We start from the raw sequence: 23972 nt of genomic DNA on the forward strand, positions 1-23972 counted from the left end.
TCATAAATGTAAAATAGGCACTAATAAATCCAATAGGGAATTTAGGAGAAACATGTTCGCCTCAAGTATGGTAAGAAGGTCAAACACACTACCACAAAGATCAGTTGAGACAAAAGGCATAGCTGCATTTAAGGGTAGCTAGAGAGAGAAAGGAACAGAAGGACATGCCAATAGCGTTAGATGAAGTTGTGTGGGAGGAGGCTTATGTGAAGCATAGGCACCAACATTGCCCAGTTGGCCGAATGGTCTGTATCTATGCTGCACACTCGATGTAGATCAAACCTGAATGAGATTAACGCAGTAATTATACCAATTAATTACAAGAGTGAACAGATACTAAACGAATTTCATCTTGGACATTAATTGCTGGCCAACCCCAAGTGCAATGTCATAGAATTTCTCCTGCTTCAGCAGAGTGCTGATTCTTCCAGTCAAGACAATACTAGGAACTTGAGACATGAGCAACTCTAATTTTTGGTAACTGTAAACTGTTTAGAAGCCTCCTACCATACAATATTAAAACAATATTTATGGCACTGGACACCTCAATTATGCACCATTCTGACTTATTCAACATGTTTTGAGTCATCAGCAACATAGAAGAACTACTGGTTAGATAACAGCTCATGGCAACCAGATGAGGAGCCAAAGTTGGATGTCATGCAAAGATAATTTAGGTCAGAGAAAGATATTCCCTCACTGAAACCTCAAGCTAACATTACATTAAATAATCTAATACAGTACCTGTAAGCGGTTGGTCAGAATGATGTTAGGGTACATTGCCCCAACATCCAAGTGGTAAATGAGCGGACATTCAATCCTGTTGGGGACTTCCTTCAAACAGTTTAGTTTCTTTTTAATCTCATCACAGACCTACAGGAAGAAAATAAACCAGTCTAAAATTCCACAGAAGTAAACTACTTTTGAGCACAAGCTACTCGCAACATCGCTCACAACCCAAGGTATCTAGTTATACAGTTTGACTTCTTTCCTTCTTCAGCAGCATCGACTTGTATGTACATTGAACATAAAAGAACTGTTAACCAATGCCATCAACAATTGTGTATTCAGTTACTTTTCACAGTGTGGGATACAAGAGAATCACAAAACAAAAATTGGAAGGAATAAAAGTAACAAGTTAAATTAAAATGGTCTAAACACCATTTACTATTAAACATTGTTAAAATATATGAAGTTTGCTATTCAAAAGATGTAAAATTCTTTGAAATATTTGCATTATGCACAGTTTTAGGCACCAGCTTTAAAGATAAACTAGTTGTGGAAAAATCTGTGAATAATTTTACCAGGGTGATAGCAGGCATTAAGGGACTGAGCTGTATTGAGAAACTGGATAACTTGGGTTATCTTTCCCTGGAAATGGGATAGTTAAGGCATTTAGAGACAATGAAAAGAATGGCAGGAAAAATAGGGAATGGCTTTCCATCTTGTTGAAAATTCCAGACAATGTGCCATAATTTCAAAATGTGAATGAAAGTAGTTGCACGCAAATGCAGAATAAATTTATGCAAGGTGAGGAAATGTGAAATAGGCTGCCCCAAAATAATATACAAGAGTCAATTGCAGTACATACCCATAGCCTTTAAGATTTTTACTTAAAAGGTGGCTTGAATGGAACAATTACAGCACACACACAACCTCAAAAACAAAACAGTATAATACTCACCTCTTGGAAATTGGTAACCTGTTCCATGGGAACTTTTTCCTCCTCTTCAATAGCATGTCGCATGGTGTGTTCCACTCTCTGCAGCAAGAAATCAAACGCTGCTGGGTTCTAAAAATGAAGACAACGAGAAATTACAATGGATTCAACGATGTATGTCTGACAAACAAAACTCCAATACAGGATTACAATTCCAATTAAATCTCCAGACTAAATTCCTTACTAGCACTGCTTTATTCTTAATTTACATATAAAATAAAATTGACCAAAAACATTATGAAGATGAAGAATTTCTTGCGTGTGGCAGAGATGGCAGACAGCAGAACCATGCTGAAATTTTGAAGCAATAAACTGCTTACTGCTAATACCTAAGCAAGATTGTCAGAGGAGGAAGCAAGGGAGGAAAGGACAAAGGTCCTCCTACAGATTTTCCCTTATTCTCATGCAAAACCTTCTGACCCCCTCAGTAATTGGGTCTCAAACACTGTCCTCCAATTCTACTGCTGTTCATTGAATACAAATATACTGAGGGTGCAAATGGGGTATTACGGTAACTAGTTTAGAATTTAATTGATGCAGGTCACACATTTGACTTACAGCCACAACCCAAGGTTCAAACTCTCCTAAGGAGGTAAACACAGCCAAAGGCTCCATTCTCAAGAAAAATCACACAAGACTGGCCTTGCCGATCAGAGACGTTCCTCCTGTCAAAGAATTATTCTAATAGAAGGCTTCAAGGTTATTAAGAGTTATCATAGTGATTAATTGCTTCTATAGGCAGATGAGGCTGAAATGAGATGGTAGTTATTTAAGGAAAAAAAAATCATAAGAATTTAAAGGAGAAGTTTAGAAAAACAATTTTCCACACAAAAGCTGATTAGAACATGAAATTAATTGTTGTAAATTGAAGCTGAAGCACAGTCCACAAGTTCTTTAAAGAGTATTAGATAGATGCGTAAAAAGAGAAAATTAAGTGTGTATGATTCAAGGAGACTAAAAAAAAAAGGCACAGACAGGATGGGCTGGCTCACCTGTTTGTGCTATAACACTGTGATTCCAAGTCTCTCCCAGCACAATTAAGCATAAAAGGGGGCAGCGAACCCATATCTACCCTTCCCCGCTAAGGAATTGCATTGATAGTAAAACTTGTATGAAGTTGCAGTCTAGCATCTGAAGACAGGGGTACTATATAGATCGATTTTAACCGCCAGCAGGTGGCTATTTTGGTGTTAAACAGTTTGCCTTCTGCTATGCTACAGGTGCAGTTTCACATAGATTTCAGATACACTCCATAATTCCTGTTGTGCACTTAAATGTGATGGCAGAAGTGCTAGTTTTGATACACACCATTTTAAATCGGCATGGTATGTCACTGCGAAAAACTCCCGATTCCAAAGCCTCCACGTGTCCCCCTACGTAAGTCTCCGAATCAAGCACGTGACCATCATTTGTTAGCTTATTGAAGACTTGTTCTTGCTTGTTTGGGAAGATTATGTTGGCGTGAAAAGCCTGCACCATCAGGAGTGCCTCACAAAGTGTTCCAGATCCTTTTCGTAGCACCTGATAGAGATAAAGCAGAACTTACCACCAGGAATGAAAATATATTCAGTCACTGAACTGCATGAAATCCTAATATAGAAAGGTAGAAATTGACTGTATCAGGTAAATTAACAAATCTACCAAATGCTTTATTATATATAAAATGCAAATACTGCCATATTATTGACATTGTAAAACGTTAGTGCCATCTTGTGACAGGAACGGTGCATTGCAAACAGCAGTCGATAGAAGGTATGTGGAAACACAGGTTTGGGCCATTTAGCCCCTCAATCATACCATGGTTGCTTTGCATTTCAACTCTATTTATTTGCCTTTTATTCATATCCCTTAATATCCATGCCTAAAAAAAAAATCAAGAGTTGAAAAATTTCAGTCGATCAATCAATCTGGAGGGGTCCAGATTTCCACTAACCTTTATGAAATACAGTCACAGAGTTCTACAGCACAAAGGCCCTTCAGCCCATCGAGTCTGCGCCTGTCAAACAAGTACCTAACTATTCTTATCCGATTTTCCAGCACTAGGCCCATAACCTTGTGTGCCATGGCATCACAAGTGCACATCCAAATACTTCTTTAATGTTATGAGGGTTTCTGCCTCTACCACCCTTTCAGGCAGTGAGTTCCAGATTCCCAACACCCTCTGGGTGAAAAAATTCTTCTTCACATCTCCTCTAAACCTCCTGCCCCTTACCTTAAATCTATGCCCCCTGGTTATTGATCTCACCACCAAGGGGAAAAGTTCCTTCCTGTCTACCCTATCTATGACACTCAATTTTATACACCTCAATCATGTCCCCCCTCAATCTCCTCTGCTCCAGGGAAAATAACCCCAATCTATCCAATCCCTCCTCATAACTAAAACTCTCCAGCCCGGGCAACATCCTGGTAAATCTCCTCTGCACTCTCTCTAGTGAATCACATCCTTCCTATAATGCTGATTCCAGAACTGCACGCAATACTCTAGCTGTGGTCTAACCAGTGTTTTATACAGTTCCAGCATAACCTCCCTGATCTTGTGTTCTATGCCTCGGCTAATAAAGGCAATTATCCCATATGCCTTCTTAATCACTTTATCTACCTTCCAGATCTTACTTCTGAGTAGCTGAGCTCTAATATTTAGATTATGCCCTTCTTTTCTGGGTTCCTCCCACCAGTGGAAATGGTTTCTCTGTATCTAGCCTATCAAATCCCTTTATAAATACCTTTTTTAAATTCTTTCACAGAATACAGGTGTCGTTGGTTAGGCCAGCATTTGTAGCCCATCCCTAATTGCCCTCAAGAAGATGGTGAACTGTCTTCTTGAACTGCAGCAATCCATGTGGTGTTGGTACATCTACACTGTGCTGTTAGCAAGGAATTCCAGGGTTTTGACCCAGCAAAGGAATGACAATATGGTTTCATGTCAGTGGATTGAATGGGCACTTGCAGGTGGTGGTATTCCCACGCATCTGCTGCCCTTGTCCTTCTTGGGGGTAGAAGTCATGGGTTTGGAAGGTACTGTGGAAGGAGCCTTGGCAAGTTCATCAATTAGATCACCCTTTAGCCTTCTAAATTCAGTGGTAAGCAAGCCAATTTTGTGCAACCTGCTCTCATAAGTTAACTCTTTAAACGCTGGTACACTGGTAAATTTGCACTGTTCCTTTCCAAGGCCAGTGTATCTTTCCTGAGGTTTGGTGGCCAAAAACAAATGTAGTTCTGCAGATGGTACGTACAGTTTCTGTACAACTCAAACATCACTTCTACATTCCAGTCCCTTTGAATTAAAAGCAATCATTCCATTTGCTTTTTTGATTACTTTTTGTACCCAAAAATTAGCTTTCAGTGATTTGCATCTGTTGACACCCAAATCTCTGCTCCTCCACAAATATTCCAATCTATATTTCTCAAAGCTCAAATGGATGACCTAACACCCCCCCACACTGAACTCCATCTGTCACTAGTTTTGTAAATTTGCAGCAAATCAATAAAACTTTCAAATTACTGGCAGCATATACAAAACCAGTCTGTTTTTGGCTCAAACGGGGAGGCAATGGCGTAGTAGTATTGTTGCTGGACTAGTAATCCAGAGACCCATGGTAATGCTCTGGGCACCAGAGTTCAAATCCCACCATGGCAGATGGTGGAATTTGAATTCAATAAAAATCTGGATTTCAAAGTCTAATGATGACCATGAAACCATTGTCGATTGTTGCAAAAACCCATTTGGGTTCACGTATGTTCTTTAGGGAAGGAAATCTTGTTGTGCTTACCTGGTCTGGCCTATGTGTAACTCCAGACCCACAGTAATGTGGTTGACTCTTAAATGCCCTTCAGTTGTAACAAACCGCTACAAAGTCACAAAAAAGGAATGAAACCGGACGGATCACCCGGCATTGACCTAGGCACCGGAAACGACAACCCAATTTCAGCCCTGCCAACCCTGCAAAGTTCTCCTTACTAACATCTGGGGGCTAGTGCCAAAATTGGGCGAGCTGTTTCATAGAGTGGTCAAGCAACAGCCTGACATAGTCATCCTCATGGAATCATATTTTACAGATAATGTCCCAGACACCACCATTACCATCCCTGGGTATATCCTATCCCACTGGCAGAGGTGGCGGCACAGTGGTATACAGTTGGAAGGGAGTTGCCCTGGGAGTCCTCAACATCGACTCTGGACCCCATGAAGTCTCATGGCATCAGGTCAAACATGGGCAATGAAACCACCTGCTGATTACACACACCACCCTCCCTCAGCTGATGAATCAGTGCTGCTCCATGTTGTACATCATTTGGAGGAAACAGTGAGTGGATCAAGAGTGCAGAATGTGCTCTGGTTGGGGGACTTCAATGTCCATCACCAAGAGTGGCTCGGTAGCACCACTACTGACCAAGCTGGTCGAGTCCTAAATGACACAGCTACTGGACTGGGTCTGCGTCAGGTGGCAAGGGAACAACAAGAGGGAAAAATATACTTGACCTCATCCTCACCACCCTACCTGTCATAGATGCATCTGTTCATGACAGTATCGGTAGGAGTGACCACCGCACAATCGTTGTGGAGATTCACATTGGGGATACCCTCCTTCGTGTTGTCTGACACTACTACCATGCTAAATGGGATAGATTTCGTACAGATCTAGCAACTCATGACTGGGCATCCACGAGGTGCTGTGGGCCATCAGCAGCAGCAGAAATATACTCAAACACAATCTGTAACCTCATGGCCTGGCATACGCCCCACTCTACCATTACCATCAAGCCAGGGGATCAACCCTGAGGGCATGCCAACAGCAGCACCAAGCATACATAAAAGTGAAGTGTCAACCTGGTGGAGCTGTAACACAGGACAACTTGTGCGCCAAACAGCATAAGCAGCAAGTGATAGACAGGGCTAAGCAGTCCCACAACCAACAAATCAGCTCTGAGCTCTGCAGTCCTGCCACATCCAGTCGTGAATGGTGGTGGACAGTTAAACAACTCACTGGAGGAGCAGGCTCAACAAATATCCCCATCCTCAATGATGGGGAGCCCAGCACATTAGTGCAAAAAATAAGGCTGAAGCATTTGCTACAGTCTTCAGCCAGAAGTGCCGAGTGGATGATCCATCTCGGCCTCCTCCGGAGGTCCCCAGCATCACAGATGCTAGTCTTCAGCCAATTCGATTCACTCCACGTGATCTCGAGAAACGGCTGAAGGCACTGGATACTGCAAAGGCTATGGGCCCTGACAATATTCCAGCAGTAGTACTGAAGGCTGAGCTCGAGAACTTGCTCCACCCCCAGCCAAGCTGTTACAGTACAGCTACAACACAGGCATCTACCCAGCTACTTGGAAACTTGCTCAGGTCAGTCCTGTACACAAAAAGCAGGACAAATCCAACCCAGCCAATTACACCTCATCAGTCTACTCTTGATCATCAGTAACGGAAGGAGTCATCAACAGTGCTAACAAGTGGCACTTGCTTAGCAATAACTTGCTCACTCAACGCCCAGTTTGGGTTCTGCCAGGGCCACTCAGTTCCTGACCTCATTACAGCCTGGGTTCAAACGTGGACAAAAGAGCTGAGCTTCCAAGTTGAGGTGAGAGCGAATGCCCTTGATATCAAGGCAGCATTTGAGTGAGTGTGGCATCGAGGAGCCCTAGCAAAACTGAAGTCAAACGGAAGCAGGGGGAAAGGTCTTCGCTGGTTAGAGCCATGCCTAACACAAAGGAAGATGGTTGCGGTTATCAGAGGTCAGTCTTCTCAGCTCCAGGATATCACTGCAGGAGTTCCTCAGGGTAGTATCCTCGGCCCAACCATCTTCAGCTGCTTCATCAATGACCTTCCTTCCATCATAAGGTCAGAAGTGGGGATGTTCACCGATGATTGCACAATGTTCAGCACCATTTGCAACTTCTCAGATACTGAAGCAGTCCTTGTCCAAATGCAGCAAGACCTGGACAATATCCAGGCTTGGGCTGACAAGTGGCAAGTAACATTCGCGCCACACAAGTGTCAGGCAATGACCATCTCCAACAAGAGAGAATCCAACCATCAGCCCTTGATGTTCAACGGCATTACCATCACTGAATCCCCCACTAACAACATCCTGGGGGGTTACCATTGAACAGAAACTGAACTGGACTAGCCATATAAATACTGTGGCTATAAGGGCAGGTCAGAGGCTAGGAATTGTGCGGTGAATAACACCTCCTAACTACCCAAAGCCTGTTCACCATCTGCAAGGCACAAGTCAGGAGCATGATGGAATACACCCCACTTGCCTGGATGAGTGCAGCTCCCACAACACTCAAGAAGCATGACACCGTCCAGGACAAAGCAGCCCAATTGATTGGCACCACATCCACAAACATTCACTCCCTCCACCACCAACGCACAGTAGCATCAGCATGCACCATCTGCAAGACGCACTGCAGGAATTCACCAAGGCTCTTTAGACAGCACTTCCAAACCCACGACCACTACCATCTAGGGAGGCAAGAGCAGCAGATAGGTGGGAACACCACCACCTGGCAGTTCCCCTCCAAGTCACTCACCATCCTGACTTGGAAATATATTGCCGTTCCACCAATACTGCTGGGTCAAAACCCTGGAACCTCCTTCCTAACAGCACTGTGGGTGTACCTACACCACATGGACTGCAACGGTTCAAGAAAGCAGCTCACCACCACCTTCTCAAGGGCAACTAGGGATGGGCAATAAGTACTGGCCCAGCCAGAGACGACCACATCCCGTGAATGAATTTAATAAAAAATGTATTACATGTACCTCCCTGGTAAATGGAAATATTTTCTCTCAATCTCTCTGGGCCCAAAACCACTCCAGGTTAAGTAAACATATAGGTGAATTTACAAGATTGCTAGCTAAACAAGAGCAGTACTGGATGGTGTAAAGTGCCCTCCAAATTTCTCGTTCTTTTGCTTTTGGCAATGTATAACTTCCATTTACGGCAGCAAATGTGGAATCAAAGAGGAGTCCCACTCCTGATCTTATGACAACAGGAGGTCATTAATGAAACAACTGAATATGATTGAGCTAAGGATGTTTGCCTCAGGGACTCTGGAAGTGATGTATTGTGGTTGGACACATATGAGAAGGCATGGAGACAAACTGACATGCCATCACTTCATGGAATAATATGCTGAACTAAGGCAATGCCTCACAGATGTACTATTTTTACTTATCCCTAGAATTGTGCAATACAATATTCAATGCTTTTTTTAAAGAAAAATTAAGGTACAATATTACAGGAGTAATATATCTTTAATCTGCTTACTAATGCTCAGTTTGGATTTTGCCAGAACCGTTCTGCTCCAAATTTCATCACAATTTTGATCCAACAAGAGTAGCCAATCTCAACATTAAGGCAGTATTTGAGCAAGTGGGGCACAAAAAGCCAGAAAAACTGAAGAAATTGAGAAAGCTCTCCAGTCTTGGCATCATTCCATTTTAAACAGAAGTTGGTTATCCCTGTGGAAAAGCCCCATCATTGTAGGAGCTCCTCAAACCAGCCATTTCAAGTTGCTTAGATGCATGCAACCACAACACCACAAGAGGCATTACATGATCCATGACAGAGCAATGCACTTGATTGGTGATGGAAACACCTGGCAGGCATGCCGATGTACTATAGCATTAGTATTAGTATGTATGATCTACAGAATATTATTCAGCAACTTGCCAAGATCATTTCAACAACAGTTTCCTGCCCTGTCACCTCAACCACCAGAAAGGACAAAAGCAGCAATGTCATGGGAAAACCATCACCCCAAGAACCATTCTGACAGTGATCTAGCACTATCTTTCCTTGGTTGCAGAAATCCCCTCCTTAAAATCATCATAGGAGCTCCATCATGGCATCAGTTCAAGGAGGCAGACCAGCACTTCTCAAGACAAGAAAGATGGGCAATAAATGTATAATTGCTGGCATCTCCAAACCAAGAACTAATTCAAGTAAAATCTCAAAACTTTAAACACATACCTCATCAGGTTCCATAGGGATGATCGTACACAAGGCAAAAATGAAGGGGTGCACATACTTCATGTACATATAATAGGTAGCCACAGCATCAGAGACCGAATATGTGGCTAAAGTCTGCAGCAGAAAATAAAAATCCATTAATATTCTAAGAATGTATACCCCCACTGCTGTTTGGTCAGAGATCTTGATCATCTTAAAATTTTTAAACATAAGTGAAACAATATAAATGATTTTAACTGTATTTGTTTCTACGTTCCAATTAAAATACAATTTAAAGCATTTATAATGGAAAAATTCAAGAAATATTTGTATTGGTCCAGTTGTAAACAGATTTGTGGAGTAATAAACTAATTCCCAGTCCTCACAAGAATGGCTTCAGGGCCTCTTCTTTAAATAGTGGAACTATCGCTGGCCACCATCACCCTCTGTCAGCTGAATTTAAAAACATAAGAAATAGGGAAAGTAGCCAATTTGGCCCTTTGAATCTGCTCTCACCTAAAGCAACTTTATTTAATAAAAGTAGTGCTTCAATAAGCTCAGTGTGCCTGTCTATTGTACACTATGCTCCAACACTACTCAACCCCTTGGGTAGTTAAATTGATAACTATGTTGGTGCTGCTTCCTGATTCAGCTTCCTAGAGATTTTAATTAATATACTTTCAATTTCCACTCAACCCTGGGGATGCAGTTCTTCTGGTCATCTCACATTCCATTTTAACTCTTACCTTCCCTAACTTCACTCGCCTCCCATTTCTGGCTAAAGGTTTCTCAGGTATTTATACAAGTCCAGGCTCTCAAATAACTGGATTATGTTCTCTTCTACTCCACTTTCTGTAAAGATTCATTTTATTGCTTCTAGTTCCTCAAATTCAGCCATACCTGCTCTGATAACTTCACTTTCTACACCAGGGTTCTGAACAGTCATTTTACCTCAGGCAAAGTGTATCGGCTCATTTCCAACGGCCCCACTCTCGATGATGATGGATTACTTCCTTCAAATTCTATATCACTGGTCTCTACATCAGCCAGATCATTTTGTATCATATTTCCTACCATGAGGCACATCTTTCCATCCTACCTGTTTTCCAACAGTACAGTTTCTTTTGAGGTGCCCTTGTTCTTTTTTCTAATAACCTGAGGGCAGGATCTTCCCCCCACTGGGGGGGGCGGGGGGTGGTGGTGGGGGGTGGGGTTGTGCGGGAGCAGGCGGGTTTCCGATCAGCGCCTCCTGTTGGGGGTGCATTTCCATTTTACATGAGCTGGCCAATTAAGGCCCGCCCAGCGTGACATCCACCAGGAAGTGCTATGTGCTCCCTGTGCAGGTGGAGTGGGGGGGATTCCCTGAGCTGGGAGTGAGCTCTTTTGCACATGCGTGTGAAGAGTGCACAGACCCCCCTGCCTCAGGGGGATTGGCTCAGGTTTGAAAATTTCAATAAAGGGGGAAAAAATTACTGACATGTCCACTCATGTGACACTGTCACATGAGCTGAGACATTTCAATTTCTTTTATTTAAACATTTTATAAAAATATTAATACCCTCATGAAATCTCATCTTGCCTGTGGGTGAGGTTTCATGTATTTTCAGGAGCCCGCCTGGGCTCCAAGCCTGCCTACCAACCTTAAGGTTGGATGGGCAGGTCCATTAATCATTTAATTACTTTTTTTAATGGTCTTAATAGGCCTTTGACAGTGCGGGGGGGGCGTGCAGCCGATTCGGCTGTGTGCCCGCCGAACTGAAAATCTAAATGACGTGGGGACGCATGCCCGATGTCACCCTGCGTCATTTTACACGTTGGCGAGCAGGCCCCGCCTCCCCCCCGCCCTCGCCAAACAGAAGATTCTGCCCCAAATTCTGCTTGTCATCTTCTAGCACTTTTCCATGAAATTATTGCAAAGCAACCCCTGTTATTTCATCTATTCTGAACATGTACTACTTTATCTGCTGTTACCTGTGGTTCCTCAGTGGCCATTCGACACATATCTTCAGGGTCCAACTCCACAGGGTCATATCCCAGTTTGGCCTTAGCCGCAGCTTTCAAGTTCTGACTGCCCACAGGGAGGTAACTGTCTCGCTTCACCCACCTGGTACAAAAAGAGCACTTGATTTAAAAATTGCTTTCAGTCCATCATCAGCCCAAACGGAGAGAATAACTGCTATCTGTGTCATTCTGAACATTTGGAACAACGATCCCTGGAAGCAAACGTAAGTATCTGTGCATTGTCCTTACAAGATGAGGGGTACCCAGCCCCATTAGTTTTCAGCATATATGTAGAGTTTTCTGCAGCAAATTACCCCCAAAATGCAGCCCCCTTGTGGGGGGCTGATTTGTTTGTCTCAACAATAACAACTTGAGATTATTTAGCACTTTTAACATAGTAACCATCCCAAGGCAGTTCACCATAACATTATCAAACAAAATTGGACACTTAAGAGATATTAGGGCAAATGCCTCATCAAAGAAGAACATCTTAACAAGCATCCCAAAGGATGAAAGAAAGCAGTAGATAGGCAAGAAGGTTTAGGGAATGAATTCCCAAGCTTAGCATCTTGGAAGTTGAAGGCACAGCTACCAATAGTGGAATGACTAGAGCAGGGGGTGCACAAGAGGCCAGAATTGAAGCAGTACAGGTATTTGAGGGTCGTAGGGCTGGAGAAGGCTACAGAGATAGCGAGGGGCAAGATCATTGAGAGATTTGAAAATATTGCCAGGCAAGGGGTTAGTAAGTTCTGGGGTGAATGAAACTTGGTGTGAGTTAGATTAAAAGTTACGGAGGGGGAAGATGAGAGGTTGACCAGAAGTGTGTTGGAATATGGAGCTAATAAAGGCATTGATGAGGGCTTCAGCAGCAGATGAGCTGAGGTAGGGAAAGAACCATGTGATATTACATAGATGGAAACAAACACTCTTAGTGATGGCACAGATGTATGGTTGGAAGCTGATTTCAAGGTCAAATATGACACCAAGGCTGTAAATAGTTTAGTTTAGCGTTGGCAGTTCCCTGGAAGAGGAATGGAGTCTCCCTTACTAAAAGGGCATTCTGCAGCTTATCAAACCACATCAGCAACCAGATGCAGTCATCGACCCAAAATGTTAACTCTTGTTTCTCTCTCCACAGATACTGCCTAACCTGCTGAGAGTTTTTAACATTTTCTGCTTTTATTTTAGAAATCAACTCTTATATTTTAGGAGTTGTTTAGCCACTTGTTTGAAATGCACCCTTTGAGTAAAAATAGGATCCATTTCCTTCTGGGGACATTTATGTTAAGGTCTGTGAAAGTTCAGAGCAGTTCACCGATAGTCAAATTTCTGGTAATTATGGAAGTAGGCAGCAGAGGCCATTGTTCTCAATCTCAGGATAGCACATCAATGGAGGTCACATCTATAACAGTCATTACTGAAAGAATGAAATATATTTATAAAGTTCATGATAAAAGATAGCAATGCTGATAGAAGGCACAATTTCCACTTTGGGGACAATGACTGTTAAGATTTAGCATTCTCAAATGGAGAATAAAGGAAAATATACTTGACCTTAAAACACCTACATGACCCAAATTCCTTGTACAATTAAAAACAACTGCATCAACCCAAAGCTCATACCTGTAGCAGTCCATGTGAATGCTCTGACTAGCTTTGAACTCGCCCTGACTGTCCTTCTGAAAACCAATCTCTTTGTACATGTTCAAACCATGCACCGCAGCTCGTGTCTCCACAAATGGCCTAGAAAGCACAGACCAAATGAAAATTACAGTTCTGAAGAAAACCTTGTATTTATACCCTCCTACTTCCCAGTGCAAAAGAAACTGCTGCAAATGTGACCATTGTATTGTGTATTCTACCTACAAAGAACGCGAGACACCTGGTGGCAAGAAATCAATATTGCAACTAACAGGCTGCAAATCAGGGGGAAAAATAATTTAATGGCAATCTGGTTCATTCAGTTTTCATCCAAGTGCTGAAGGGGGATTAAATAAAAACTTGGGCTGGATGAATTCCTGTAAAAATGAATTCTGCTTTGGTAGCAGGTTTTACTTCTAGCTATTTTTAACCTACCTAGAAATTAAATCTTTATTATAATGATACATGAAATTACATATAATTCAGTATTAGATGTCAGACAAGGCTATTACTATTAATCAATTGTAAATTACTGTAAGCAAATTGACATCTTAAGAAAAAATTGTAAAATAGGAATTTGCACAACTCAGATGCATATGTACGGGCTATTATAGAATATACAGCATCAAAAGCAACCATTTGGCCTAAAAGCTCCATGCTCCACTCCTCCTATCTTTCTTTATTTAACTATATCAGCAAACCTCTCTAACCCTTTCTCCCTCATATGTTAACCTAGTTTCCCCTTAAATGCATTTCTACAATATGTTTCAGCTATTCCTCACAGTAAAGTTCCACATTCTCTAGGTGATGAAGTCCGATTCCTTATTTCATTTCTTGGTGACTATATAGTGTAATGATGATCTTTAGTTTTGCCCTTCCCCACAAGTGGATACACAATCTGTCTACTCTGAAAATCCTTCATAAATTTTAAAGACTGTTAGGTCACCTCTCAGGCTTTTTTTTAAAAAAAGAGATCCAGCCTGTTCACCCTTTGCTGATAAGTGTATTTCCCATATTTCGCGTGTCATTCTTGTATTTTTTTTTCCACCTTCTCCAGCGTCCCTATATTCTTTTTATAACATGGTGGTCAGAACTGTACACAGTACTTCAAGTATAATTGAACCAAATTGCAATACAATTTCTCTGCTTTTCATTTCTATCCCCCTAGAAATAAACTCAAATGTTTGATTTGCTTTCGTTGGGGCCTTACTGACTTGTGTTGCAACTTTTAATGATTTGTGTATTTTTACTTTGTTCCTTAACCCCAATTAGATTTTTATTTTGTTACTTCAGTGCTCCCCTTTATTTTTTTCCCTCACCAAAATGCAATATCTCAACCTTATTTATGTTGAACTTCATTTGGCCCATTCTGCATGGGTATTTTCTTCTTATAATGTGCTGCAGATACCCCACCACCCACTGGTTTATGTGTCTGCAAATATAGAATTGCATTTTTGATCCCAAGGTCTAAACCATTAATATAGATTATGAACTGTGGTCCTAGCACTGATCCTGGCATGCTTCCACTTCCCATCTCTGCCTCAGAAACAGTGAAAATATCACGAAGCAGATCCGAACAGATCACTCATCCTAGATATAAAGGTTCTGGGGCAGTCGCTGCAGTAAACGTACTCACCAATCAAATGAGTCACCGTTATACGTCACAAGAATGTTAGGTTTAGTTTCCTGGATGTGTTCAAACCATTTCCGAATTAAGCTCGCCTAAAGCACAATTAAAAGTAAAAACTCACTAGCAGTTTGCAAAAGTTAAGTTTTTTCATAAAGTTATTTTTGTAAAACGAGAAAGACAGAAACTGGACAGGAGTAGGCATCTGTGAAATTGGGTCTCCAGCTTTAAATGGCGAGCACTTTACACATTCTACAGCTAGACCTTGGTGCAAAAAGCTAAGTCAGTTACCAAAAACACTTTCAAAATGCACAGTATCAAATCAGTGAACAGTTAATCAAACAGATTTCACCCACCTCATCTGGTTCATTAAATACACAAAAAGGGCCCTCATATTCTGGCTTTGGCGTAAACTCAAAATCCTCAATATCTTCAGACACAATTTCCCTGTTTGTAATCAAATAGCCCTGTAAAGAGAGATGGAGCTAAATATTATGCATGCTAGTCACTTTAAGGCATACATTGGTTACTGCCTTGCATAACGCAGAGCAACAGCTGACAAAACTCCAACAACTTGGATTTGTATAACATGGAAAAACATCAAGGCCAGAATCCCACCGACACGTAAAATGACCCGTGGTGACGTCGGGCATGTGTCCCAACTTCACTGCATGTCATTCTAATCCTCGCTCAGCACTTCTGGGCCACCACGTGAAATGACAGCGTGCAGCTGACTGCAGGCAGTGATCGGCTGTGCGCACCCCCTCCCCCCGGCCAGGGAGAAAATTCTTCCCCAAGATATATCAGGGGAATATTAGAAGAAAATGGATGCCAAGCCGAAGATTAGGAGGGATAATCTCAGGTTTTGTCAAATAGATGTGTTTTAACAAGGGTCTTAAAAAAGGATAGGCGGTGAACAACATAGGGAAGAAATTACAGAGCATGGGGGCTAAGTGATTGAAGGCACAGCTGCCAATGGTAGAGGGATACCATAAGAGTTGAGAGTTGGAGGAACCAAGAATTGTGTTGAGGTGGGGGGAAAAAGTGAAGGGAAAGAGAGTTACAAGATAGAGGAATGAGGCCAGAAAGGGACTTAACCATGAAGAAGAACATTTTAAGTTAGAGGTGCTGTGTGACTGGAAATCAGCAGAAAACAGTAAGTACAGGAGTGATGGCTGAGTGGAACTTGTAATGGGATAGGATACAGGGAACAAAGATTATGCATGAGCTCAAGTTTATGAAGAGCGAGGATGGGAAGCTAGAAAAGAAGGCATTGAAATAGTCAAGTCACAAGGTGGTGGGATATTTTTAAACAGTAAGTGGGCTGCTACGAGGCGATATTAGAGGTGAAAGTTAGTAGTCTTTGTGATGGAGAGGATATGGGATCAGGAGCTCAGCCCATTTTTCAATAAGTAAAAAAGAGTTTCTAAACAAACCAATTCAGTGGCAAAAGAGAAGGATGAATTAGGTGACAAAGTTGTGTAGTTTGCGGTGCAGGCCAAAGAGGACAGTTTCAGTCTTAGAAATGTTTAACTGGACTTCAAATGCAATTGTAGGTTCAAGCTGTAATGTTCAATAGTGGATTATCTCTCTTCCTTAAACAACCTACGATTGTTCAGTGCATTTTCTATGTCCCACTATATAGTTGGCACTGAACTAAAAAAACCTAAGAATTGCATACCGGGTTTCTTGCCATTCCATATACTAATCAACCTGCTCTGCATTTTAACATTTTCAGTTTTCACTTTTATTCCAAATATTTAAACAAACCTGTCCATCAATCATGTAGGAAATCATCATGATCTGATCGTTCTCGGCATCTGGAAATTTCAATGGCAATTTTGTTGTTTCAATGTCAAAAGCCAAAATAACAGGGTCCTGGAAAAGACAATTATGTAAAAAATATAAATATTTCATTCAGATCATTGACAAATTAACCAAAAATAAAGAATTTGTAAAAAAAAAAACAAGCTGGATTCTCAAGTTTGCTATTAAGCTGATATTTATGCAAGTTTCTAAAAAGGTAATTACATACAAGAGATTCCATCTTAAAAATGAATTAGTGAGCTCCATAGAATTCAGTCTCAAATTGTGTTCCTCGAAGGGATAAATGCAACTAAAGTTTACTCTCAAAAGGGGCTTAGTTTACTGCAAATAGAACTTGTTCTTTCAGATTTAGATGAACCTATACATCCATTTACTACTTACTGGTCGCTCAACCAAATCGTCCCTACGTATGATTTCAGGAGGATAGACACCACCACGAATTCGTATATTGTACCAATGTGCCTACAAAGTAAGATGAGAGTCAAATATATAAAGAATCCTAATTAATCCATAATCAGGTTGACACTGCCAAAAATAAATCACATAACATTTCTATTTAAACAAAACTTTCAAAAACTTGCTTCACTCAGATTTTATCCAGGTAAGTACAGGTACCTTTAATACTAGTGGCAATCAACAGGAGTCACCAGTAGGACTGGAACACCAGTTATTTCTACTTCAGGATGAAGCCTGAATACAACTTTACCTTTAAATACATACGTTAGAAAAATTCCACCCCTATGTCCAAGTTAATTAAAATTGTAAGGGAAATTTAGCCAAAAGGAAGGCTTTTACAGGCCTCCAGGGTGCTCACTCAAACAGTGTTGAAATAAGTCTGGGGTCAAGACACCAGCTAACCCATTGGCCACAAATGGGACAAGACCCAAGGATGTGTGTTAGCTGGGAGGATGGGAAGGAATTCATAACTTCACAGAAATTATGAAGCAGACTTGGGTTTCTGACTCAGTTAATTGCTTTGCAGTATCCCAGAGAAAGCTTTGCTTTAGTTACACATCAGTTAGCAAATACTAGCAAAATATAAATGTACTCACCACCTGAATCTTCAGATCAATAGATACTCGAACATGATAGGGTACATCGTATTCGCGGATGTCAATTATGTTTTCCATTTGATCAGAAATTTTTTTGGATGTTCCTTCCCCTTCAGTTACACTGTCCCCAGCCAAGGCACTACCATTACAAACAAATATTAACAAAATTTAGCAATATAAAATAGAAATATAAAATAAAGGGTACAACACCAAAGGGGGTGTAGGAGGAGAGTGACCTGGATGTTTATGTGCATAAGTCATTGAAGGTGGCAGGAAATGTTGAGAGAGCAGTTTATAAAGCATACAGTGTCCTAGACTTTATTAATATGGGCATGGAGTACAAGAACAAAGAGGATATATTGAACTTGTATAAGGCACGAGTTTGGCCTCCACTGAGTACTGCGTCCAGTTCTGGGTGCTGCACTTTAGGGAAGACATGTAGGCATTGGAGGGAGTGCAGAAAAAATTCACGAGAATGGATCCAAGGGCGAGGAACTTCAGTTATGTAGATAGACTGGAGAAGCTGGGACTGTTTTCCTTGGAGAAGAAAAGGCCAAGTGATTTGACAGAGGTGTTCAAAACCTTGAAGGGTGTGGACAGAGCAGACAGGGAGAAACTGTTCCCACTTGTGAAGGTGTCAAAAACGAAAGGGAACAGATTTAAAGTAATTGGTAAAAGAAGCAAAAAAGTGACGAGGGAAAACCTATTCATGCAAGTGGTTAAAGTCGGGAATGCACTGAGACTATGGTGGAGGCAGGTTCAAATGAGACTTTCAAAAGGGAATTAAACCGTTATCTGAAAAGGAAAGAAGGATGCACAAGGTTACGGGAAGGCAGCGAGGGAGCGGCGCTAGGTGAATTGCTCATTTGGGGAGCCGGTGCAGACACAAGGGGCCAAATGCCGTTCTTCTGTGCTGTAACAATTTTGTGATTCTGTGAATTGTCACAAGATCCTATTCAGTGCAGGAATAGCTTTACAGAAACTTGCCTGCACAGCAATGAGGATAAAGTACTTTATAAATGAGCAATCCACAAACCACAAAAATTATCTCTAAAAATGTGACTAAATATTGATTTGTGATTTCACTGTGCAAAATTCTTACTTATCCTATTTAGGCTGCATAGTTTCTCAGTAGTTGGGGTAGGGCAAGCAACCTTTTCAGGTATCTTTTGGGGGAAAATAGGAGAGGCAAAGAAAAATCTTAAGTGCAAAGCACCATAATGCTATATTTTGGTACAAAGTGAACCATGCCTAACTTGACTTTCTTCTTCTCTTTAGCAAGTGACAAAATTATTGATTCATTCAGAACTAGCTGCTAACCTAGTTTAGCTTCCTTACATCATCAGACAGGGTGTACCTACACCATGGATAGCAGCAGTTCAAGAAGGCAGCTCACCACCACCTTCTCAAGGGCAATTAGGGATGGGCAATAAATGCTGGCCCAGCCAGTGATACACACATCCCATGAACGAATAAAAAAAAAAGGAACAGCTTTCCCACACAAGCAAGCAGTCTTAACGGGCAAAATTTTCTGGCTGGCTGGCTGGCGGGCGCAGACCCAGTTGCCGCCCACGATCGAGTCCACGCCATTTTACGCGGGCCAATTAAGGCCTGCCCAGCATGAATCGCAGCTCCCGAGGACAGCGGGAGTGGGCAGGCGGCGGCGGGACTGCAATGACTGCCGGATCCAATGGCGACCTGTTTTAAAAAGCTGCTGCAGCCTCTCAAAGGCTATCAAACATGGCTACTGGAAGGGCTCCCCAGAGTGCTGCTGGCGAGCAGGCCAGGCAGGAGGGTAGGGCAGGGGGGGCACTGTGCTCCTCGTTTTTCAGATAATTACCTTGCTGCCCTCCTTGAGGAAGTGGCAGCACGGCGGGAGGTCCTCGTACCCCAGTTCGGGAGGAGGAGGCCCCCCCCCCGCATAACAAAACATGCCTAGGAGGAGGCGGAGGTGCTGAGCTCCCGCGATGTGGTGCGACACACCTGGATCCAGTGTCACAAGCGCTTCAATGACCTCTTGCGCTCAGGAAGGGTGAGTACCATGTTGGCATTGGTCACTTAACCCAGCAAGAAGGCTTTGCCCCCTGGCGCCCCCCCCCATCCCCCCAAGTCTGAGTGTAGCGACTGCATGTGTCCTCTGCTGGGTGGGCCAGCAGGTATTGCTCATGCTGAGGTCACCCTGAGAGGGTGGTTAAGAGATGGGTTCTGCCCCTACAGCACGTGTTACATTCAAACCCACATTACTGTTTTGGGGGCAACCTGGAGGAGCTGCACCAAGGCGCAGTGCTGGAACTCCAGGACATGTCAAAGTCAGGGTGATGACACACTGGGAAGGGAGCTTCAAGGTGGTGTGACACCGATCGATCTGCTGCCCTCTGCGCTCTACGTGCTTGCGCCTCTTTGCTATGGAAAGTTAGACCGTGTGGTGCCAAATGTGATGTAGGCAACATGTGGCTGGTGGGGGGAGGCGGGACAGGCCTAGCACCTTTGTGTGAGTGTTCGGCAGCAGCGGGATGAGGACGCAATGGAGCCCTACAACGTCCCACTCTGGTTGGGGTGGGCCAGCCGCGAAAAGAATCCAGGTACAAGTAGCACTAATCAATGCTCTTATCTCATTTTCAGGAGAAGAATGCACATAATGCCGCCGAGCGGGTGAGGGCTCGTGGCAGGCCGGTCCAGGTGACAATGCTTAGCCGGTTCGAGCAGGAGGCCCTGGATCTGGAGAGGCGCCATGTGCCCAGTCCACCGGTGTCGGTGAGGCTGGGGTGCCACGGGCAGGTATGTTTGCCCAGCACTGAGGTCAACATTGTTCTCCCAGCAGCCATGGAAGGGCTGAATGTTCAGTGATTGAAGTTTGCAACATGGCTTGACCATTGCTTATGGAAAGATGAGCGCATAATGATCCGGGGGACAGGGATGCACATTGACATTGTCTCCATGTTAACTAATCAAAGAGGCATCATGAGCCACCTTCTGAGGGGATAGCCCTTGTCACCCAGCAGCCATCCATCAAGCTGGGCTGGAGCACTGAAGAGCCCCGGCACCTGGGAGTGTCGGAGGATGTAGGTGTTGTGGGAGCTGCCTGGGTACCTTGCACAGACTTGTAGAATCAGCATCCTGTGATCACACACTATCTGCACATCCATGGAGTGGAAGCCCTTCCTGTTGACGAGGGCACCGGGCTCACCTGCTGGCGCCTTGATGGCCACATGTGTACAATCTATTGCACCCTGGACGTGGGGGAAGCCAGCAATCGCCAGGAAGCCTCTGGCTCGCTGTGTCTGGCTTGCCTGGTCCCAATGATAGTGGATGAAGATCAATGCATGCCTGAACCGAGCATCTGTAATCTTCTTGACACAAGTGTGGACAGCTGATTGGGAGACACTGCAAAGATCACCCACCAACCCCTGGAAGAAGCCAGAGGCAAAGAGGTTGGGGGCAGCTGTGACCTTTAGAGCCACTGGCATGGGGTATCCATCCACACAGTTAGTGGAGATCTCAGGCCCAATCATCTGACAGATATAGCTGACTATCTCCCTTGAGAGATGGAGCCTCCTTCGGCACTGCACCTTAGACATATTGAGGTAGCTGCTTCGCTGCGTGTATACATGGCAGCAGGATAGTGGTGTTTCCTGCAGGCCCTTCCGCCTTGGACTACCTCTTGGCCATGCACCCCTTGTACCTGCGCCTGACCTCCCAAAGGTGGCTTCTATGGAGGCTGAATGTGCACTCCTGGCCTCCTCCCCCTTATAGCCCTCCCTACCTCCTCAGGGGAGGTGCCTCCAGTGGAGAGTTCAACTCCCATTCCCAAGCTATGGGAAGGCTTCCTGAAACCTGCAGGCCCAAAAAAGATTATTCACTGCAGCGTGTTGACCTAAAGGTTGAGTCCAGTTCAAGCAGCTGGTATGCGCTTTGAAGTATTGCAGCTCACACAGGCAAGTATCAGTTACTTTGCAAATTAGATATTTGACAGAGGGCACTCACGACCCCATTGAGCCCTCTTATCCCGCCCGTGGATGAGGTTTATACAAATGCCTCCTACCCGACTGCCTGAAGATCGCACGGGCACCGAAAAATCACCATCAATTGGCACGTTAATTAATGGCAGGTGCACATTGGAGATCATCGTGCGCTTGCCTAACGAAATATCGCGACAGCACACGGGGAGGTTGGGATGCTCGCCCGATGTCACCGCGCATCATTTTACGCATCGGTGTGCGGGTCCTGCCCTTGCATGCTGACGGGAAAATTCTGCCCAACCTTATTTACCTACTCTGTTAAAATCCCTGCTTTCTCCTCAGCCTTGCATCAGCTCAAACACTAATCCAATTTTTTTTTAAAAGATGCAATGTTTCTCTCAACCAATCACTGTAGCAAAAACATTCCAAGCTACACAATCTGATTTGCGGAGAAATATCATCCAACATCATTTATCACTTGGACAATTTTAAACTGATGATCTATCATCACTGACTTAAATGTCCTTTTAATAACAGGGCTTCAAAAACTGCACAAAATACATTACCAGTGGCCTAGTCAGGGTTTTATACAAACTATTACTATTTTTTCTATATATTTTTTCTTTATAATCATCCACTCCGCTGTATTTAAGTGTAGATCCCATTCTTTGTTTTTCCTCCCACCTTATGCTTTTCTGCATTACATTGCGTCTTCCTGCCATCTGTCTATTCTGCAAACCCAACTATGCCTTCCTGAAGGTTTTCAGTAGCATTTTCCAAACTCCCGACTTATATGCCATTAAGAATGCCCAAGTCGAAGCCGTCTATATGTGCACTATGAGCAAAGAGGAGCTGTCACTGTTACAAGATACAGCACTGCCAACCATTCTCCAAAAAGAGCAACAACCATTTATCCCATTTTTATTCCTTGTCTGTCAACAAACTTTATATCACCAAAGACCTTTGCCATCATCTCTGTAACCAGTCATCAGCAGGTGCTGAACCATCCTGCTTGTAGGAAAATGCTTAGTCTATACCTCTTTTTGCAGCCATTGTTGAAACCATTGACAAAGCCATCATACAACATATAGCAGTAACAATGCTCTTTTCTATCAATTTTGCACATGTGCTCCATCACAGCACACTGCAAATCTTTAATCACCTGTTCAGGAGTGCCTTATTTTTGTATTTCATTTTTTATATCCTAATTTATTCTCAAAGACTTCATTAATATAGAACCTTTCATAACTAGAGAATTCTCCCAAAGTATTTTACAGCCAATGAAGTGTAAAAAACATGGCAGTCACTTTGTGCACAGCAAGTTCCCGCAAACAGCAATATGACAAAGACCAGATAATTTTTTTGTGATGATGACTGAGCGGTAAATATTGGCCAGAACACTGGGGATAATTACACAGCTCTTCTTTGAAATGGTGCCATGGGAACTTTTACTCCCATCCAAGAAAGCAGATGGCTTGTGATTAAGAAATTAAATTATTCAAAATTGTTTCTTATGGCAGCAGCATCCAACAGAAAAAAAAAATTTCAAAAACTGCATTTCAGGCTAGAAGACAACTAACAAGTACGATTAACTGCTGTGCTTCAGGCTTTAAACTGACCCATTTCTGAAGGGTTGATTATTGGTGCAGAAAAATATTTAATTTTTTAAAAATTCATTTATAGGATGTGGGAGTCACTGACTAGGTGAGCACTTATTACCCATCATTAATTGCCCTTGAGAATGTGGTGATGAGCTGCCTTCTTGAACCGCCGCAGTCCATGGTGTAGGTAAACCCACAGTTCTATTAGGGATGGAGTGCCACGATTTTGACCCAGTGAAGGAATGGTGTTATATTTCCAGTGAGTGGCTTGGAAGGGAATTTCCAGGTGGTGGTGTTCCCGTGTATCTGGGGCCCTGGTCCTTCTGGGCGTAGCGGTTGTGAGTTTAGAAAGTGCTGCCTAAGGAGCCTTGGTGAGTTTCTGCAGTACATCTTGTGGATGGTACACACTGCTGCTACTATGCGCCGGTGGTGGAGGGAGTGAATGTTTCTGAACGGGGTGCCAATCAAGTGGGCTGCTTTGCCCTGGATGGAGTTAAGCTTCTTGAGTGTTGTGGGAGCTGCATTCATCCAGACAAATGGAAAGTATTCTATCACACTCCTGACTTGTGCCTTGTACGTG

The 23972-nt window shown here is 43.0% G+C and overlaps 1 protein-coding gene across 2 annotated transcripts in view; it reads right to left on the reverse strand.

Moving 5' to 3' along the window:
* pole (polymerase (DNA directed), epsilon) overlaps nucleotides 1–23972 on the reverse strand; it is a 138117-nt gene that overhangs the window by 102354 nt on the left and 11791 nt on the right. For both annotated transcript variants that reach the window (XM_041203159.1, XM_041203158.1), the window contains 11 exons: nucleotides 17833–17971; nucleotides 17162–17242; nucleotides 16724–16831; nucleotides 15310–15420; nucleotides 14963–15048; nucleotides 13309–13428; nucleotides 11656–11788; nucleotides 9706–9819; nucleotides 3029–3241; nucleotides 1685–1792; nucleotides 745–873 (listed from right to left, as the gene is read on the reverse strand). In XM_041203159.1, the coding sequence (XP_041059093.1) occupies nucleotides 745–873; nucleotides 1685–1792; nucleotides 3029–3241; nucleotides 9706–9819; nucleotides 11656–11788; nucleotides 13309–13428; nucleotides 14963–15048; nucleotides 15310–15420; nucleotides 16724–16831; nucleotides 17162–17242; nucleotides 17833–17971 (1342 nt within the window). The remainder of the gene's footprint in view (nucleotides 1–744; nucleotides 874–1684; nucleotides 1793–3028; nucleotides 3242–9705; nucleotides 9820–11655; nucleotides 11789–13308; nucleotides 13429–14962; nucleotides 15049–15309; nucleotides 15421–16723; nucleotides 16832–17161; nucleotides 17243–17832; nucleotides 17972–23972) is intronic.

The sequence above is a fragment of the Carcharodon carcharias genome, chromosome 13 (assembly GCF_017639515.1).
Source record: "Carcharodon carcharias isolate sCarCar2 chromosome 13, sCarCar2.pri, whole genome shotgun sequence".
In the NCBI taxonomy this organism is placed as follows: Eukaryota; Metazoa; Chordata; class Chondrichthyes; order Lamniformes; family Lamnidae; genus Carcharodon; species Carcharodon carcharias.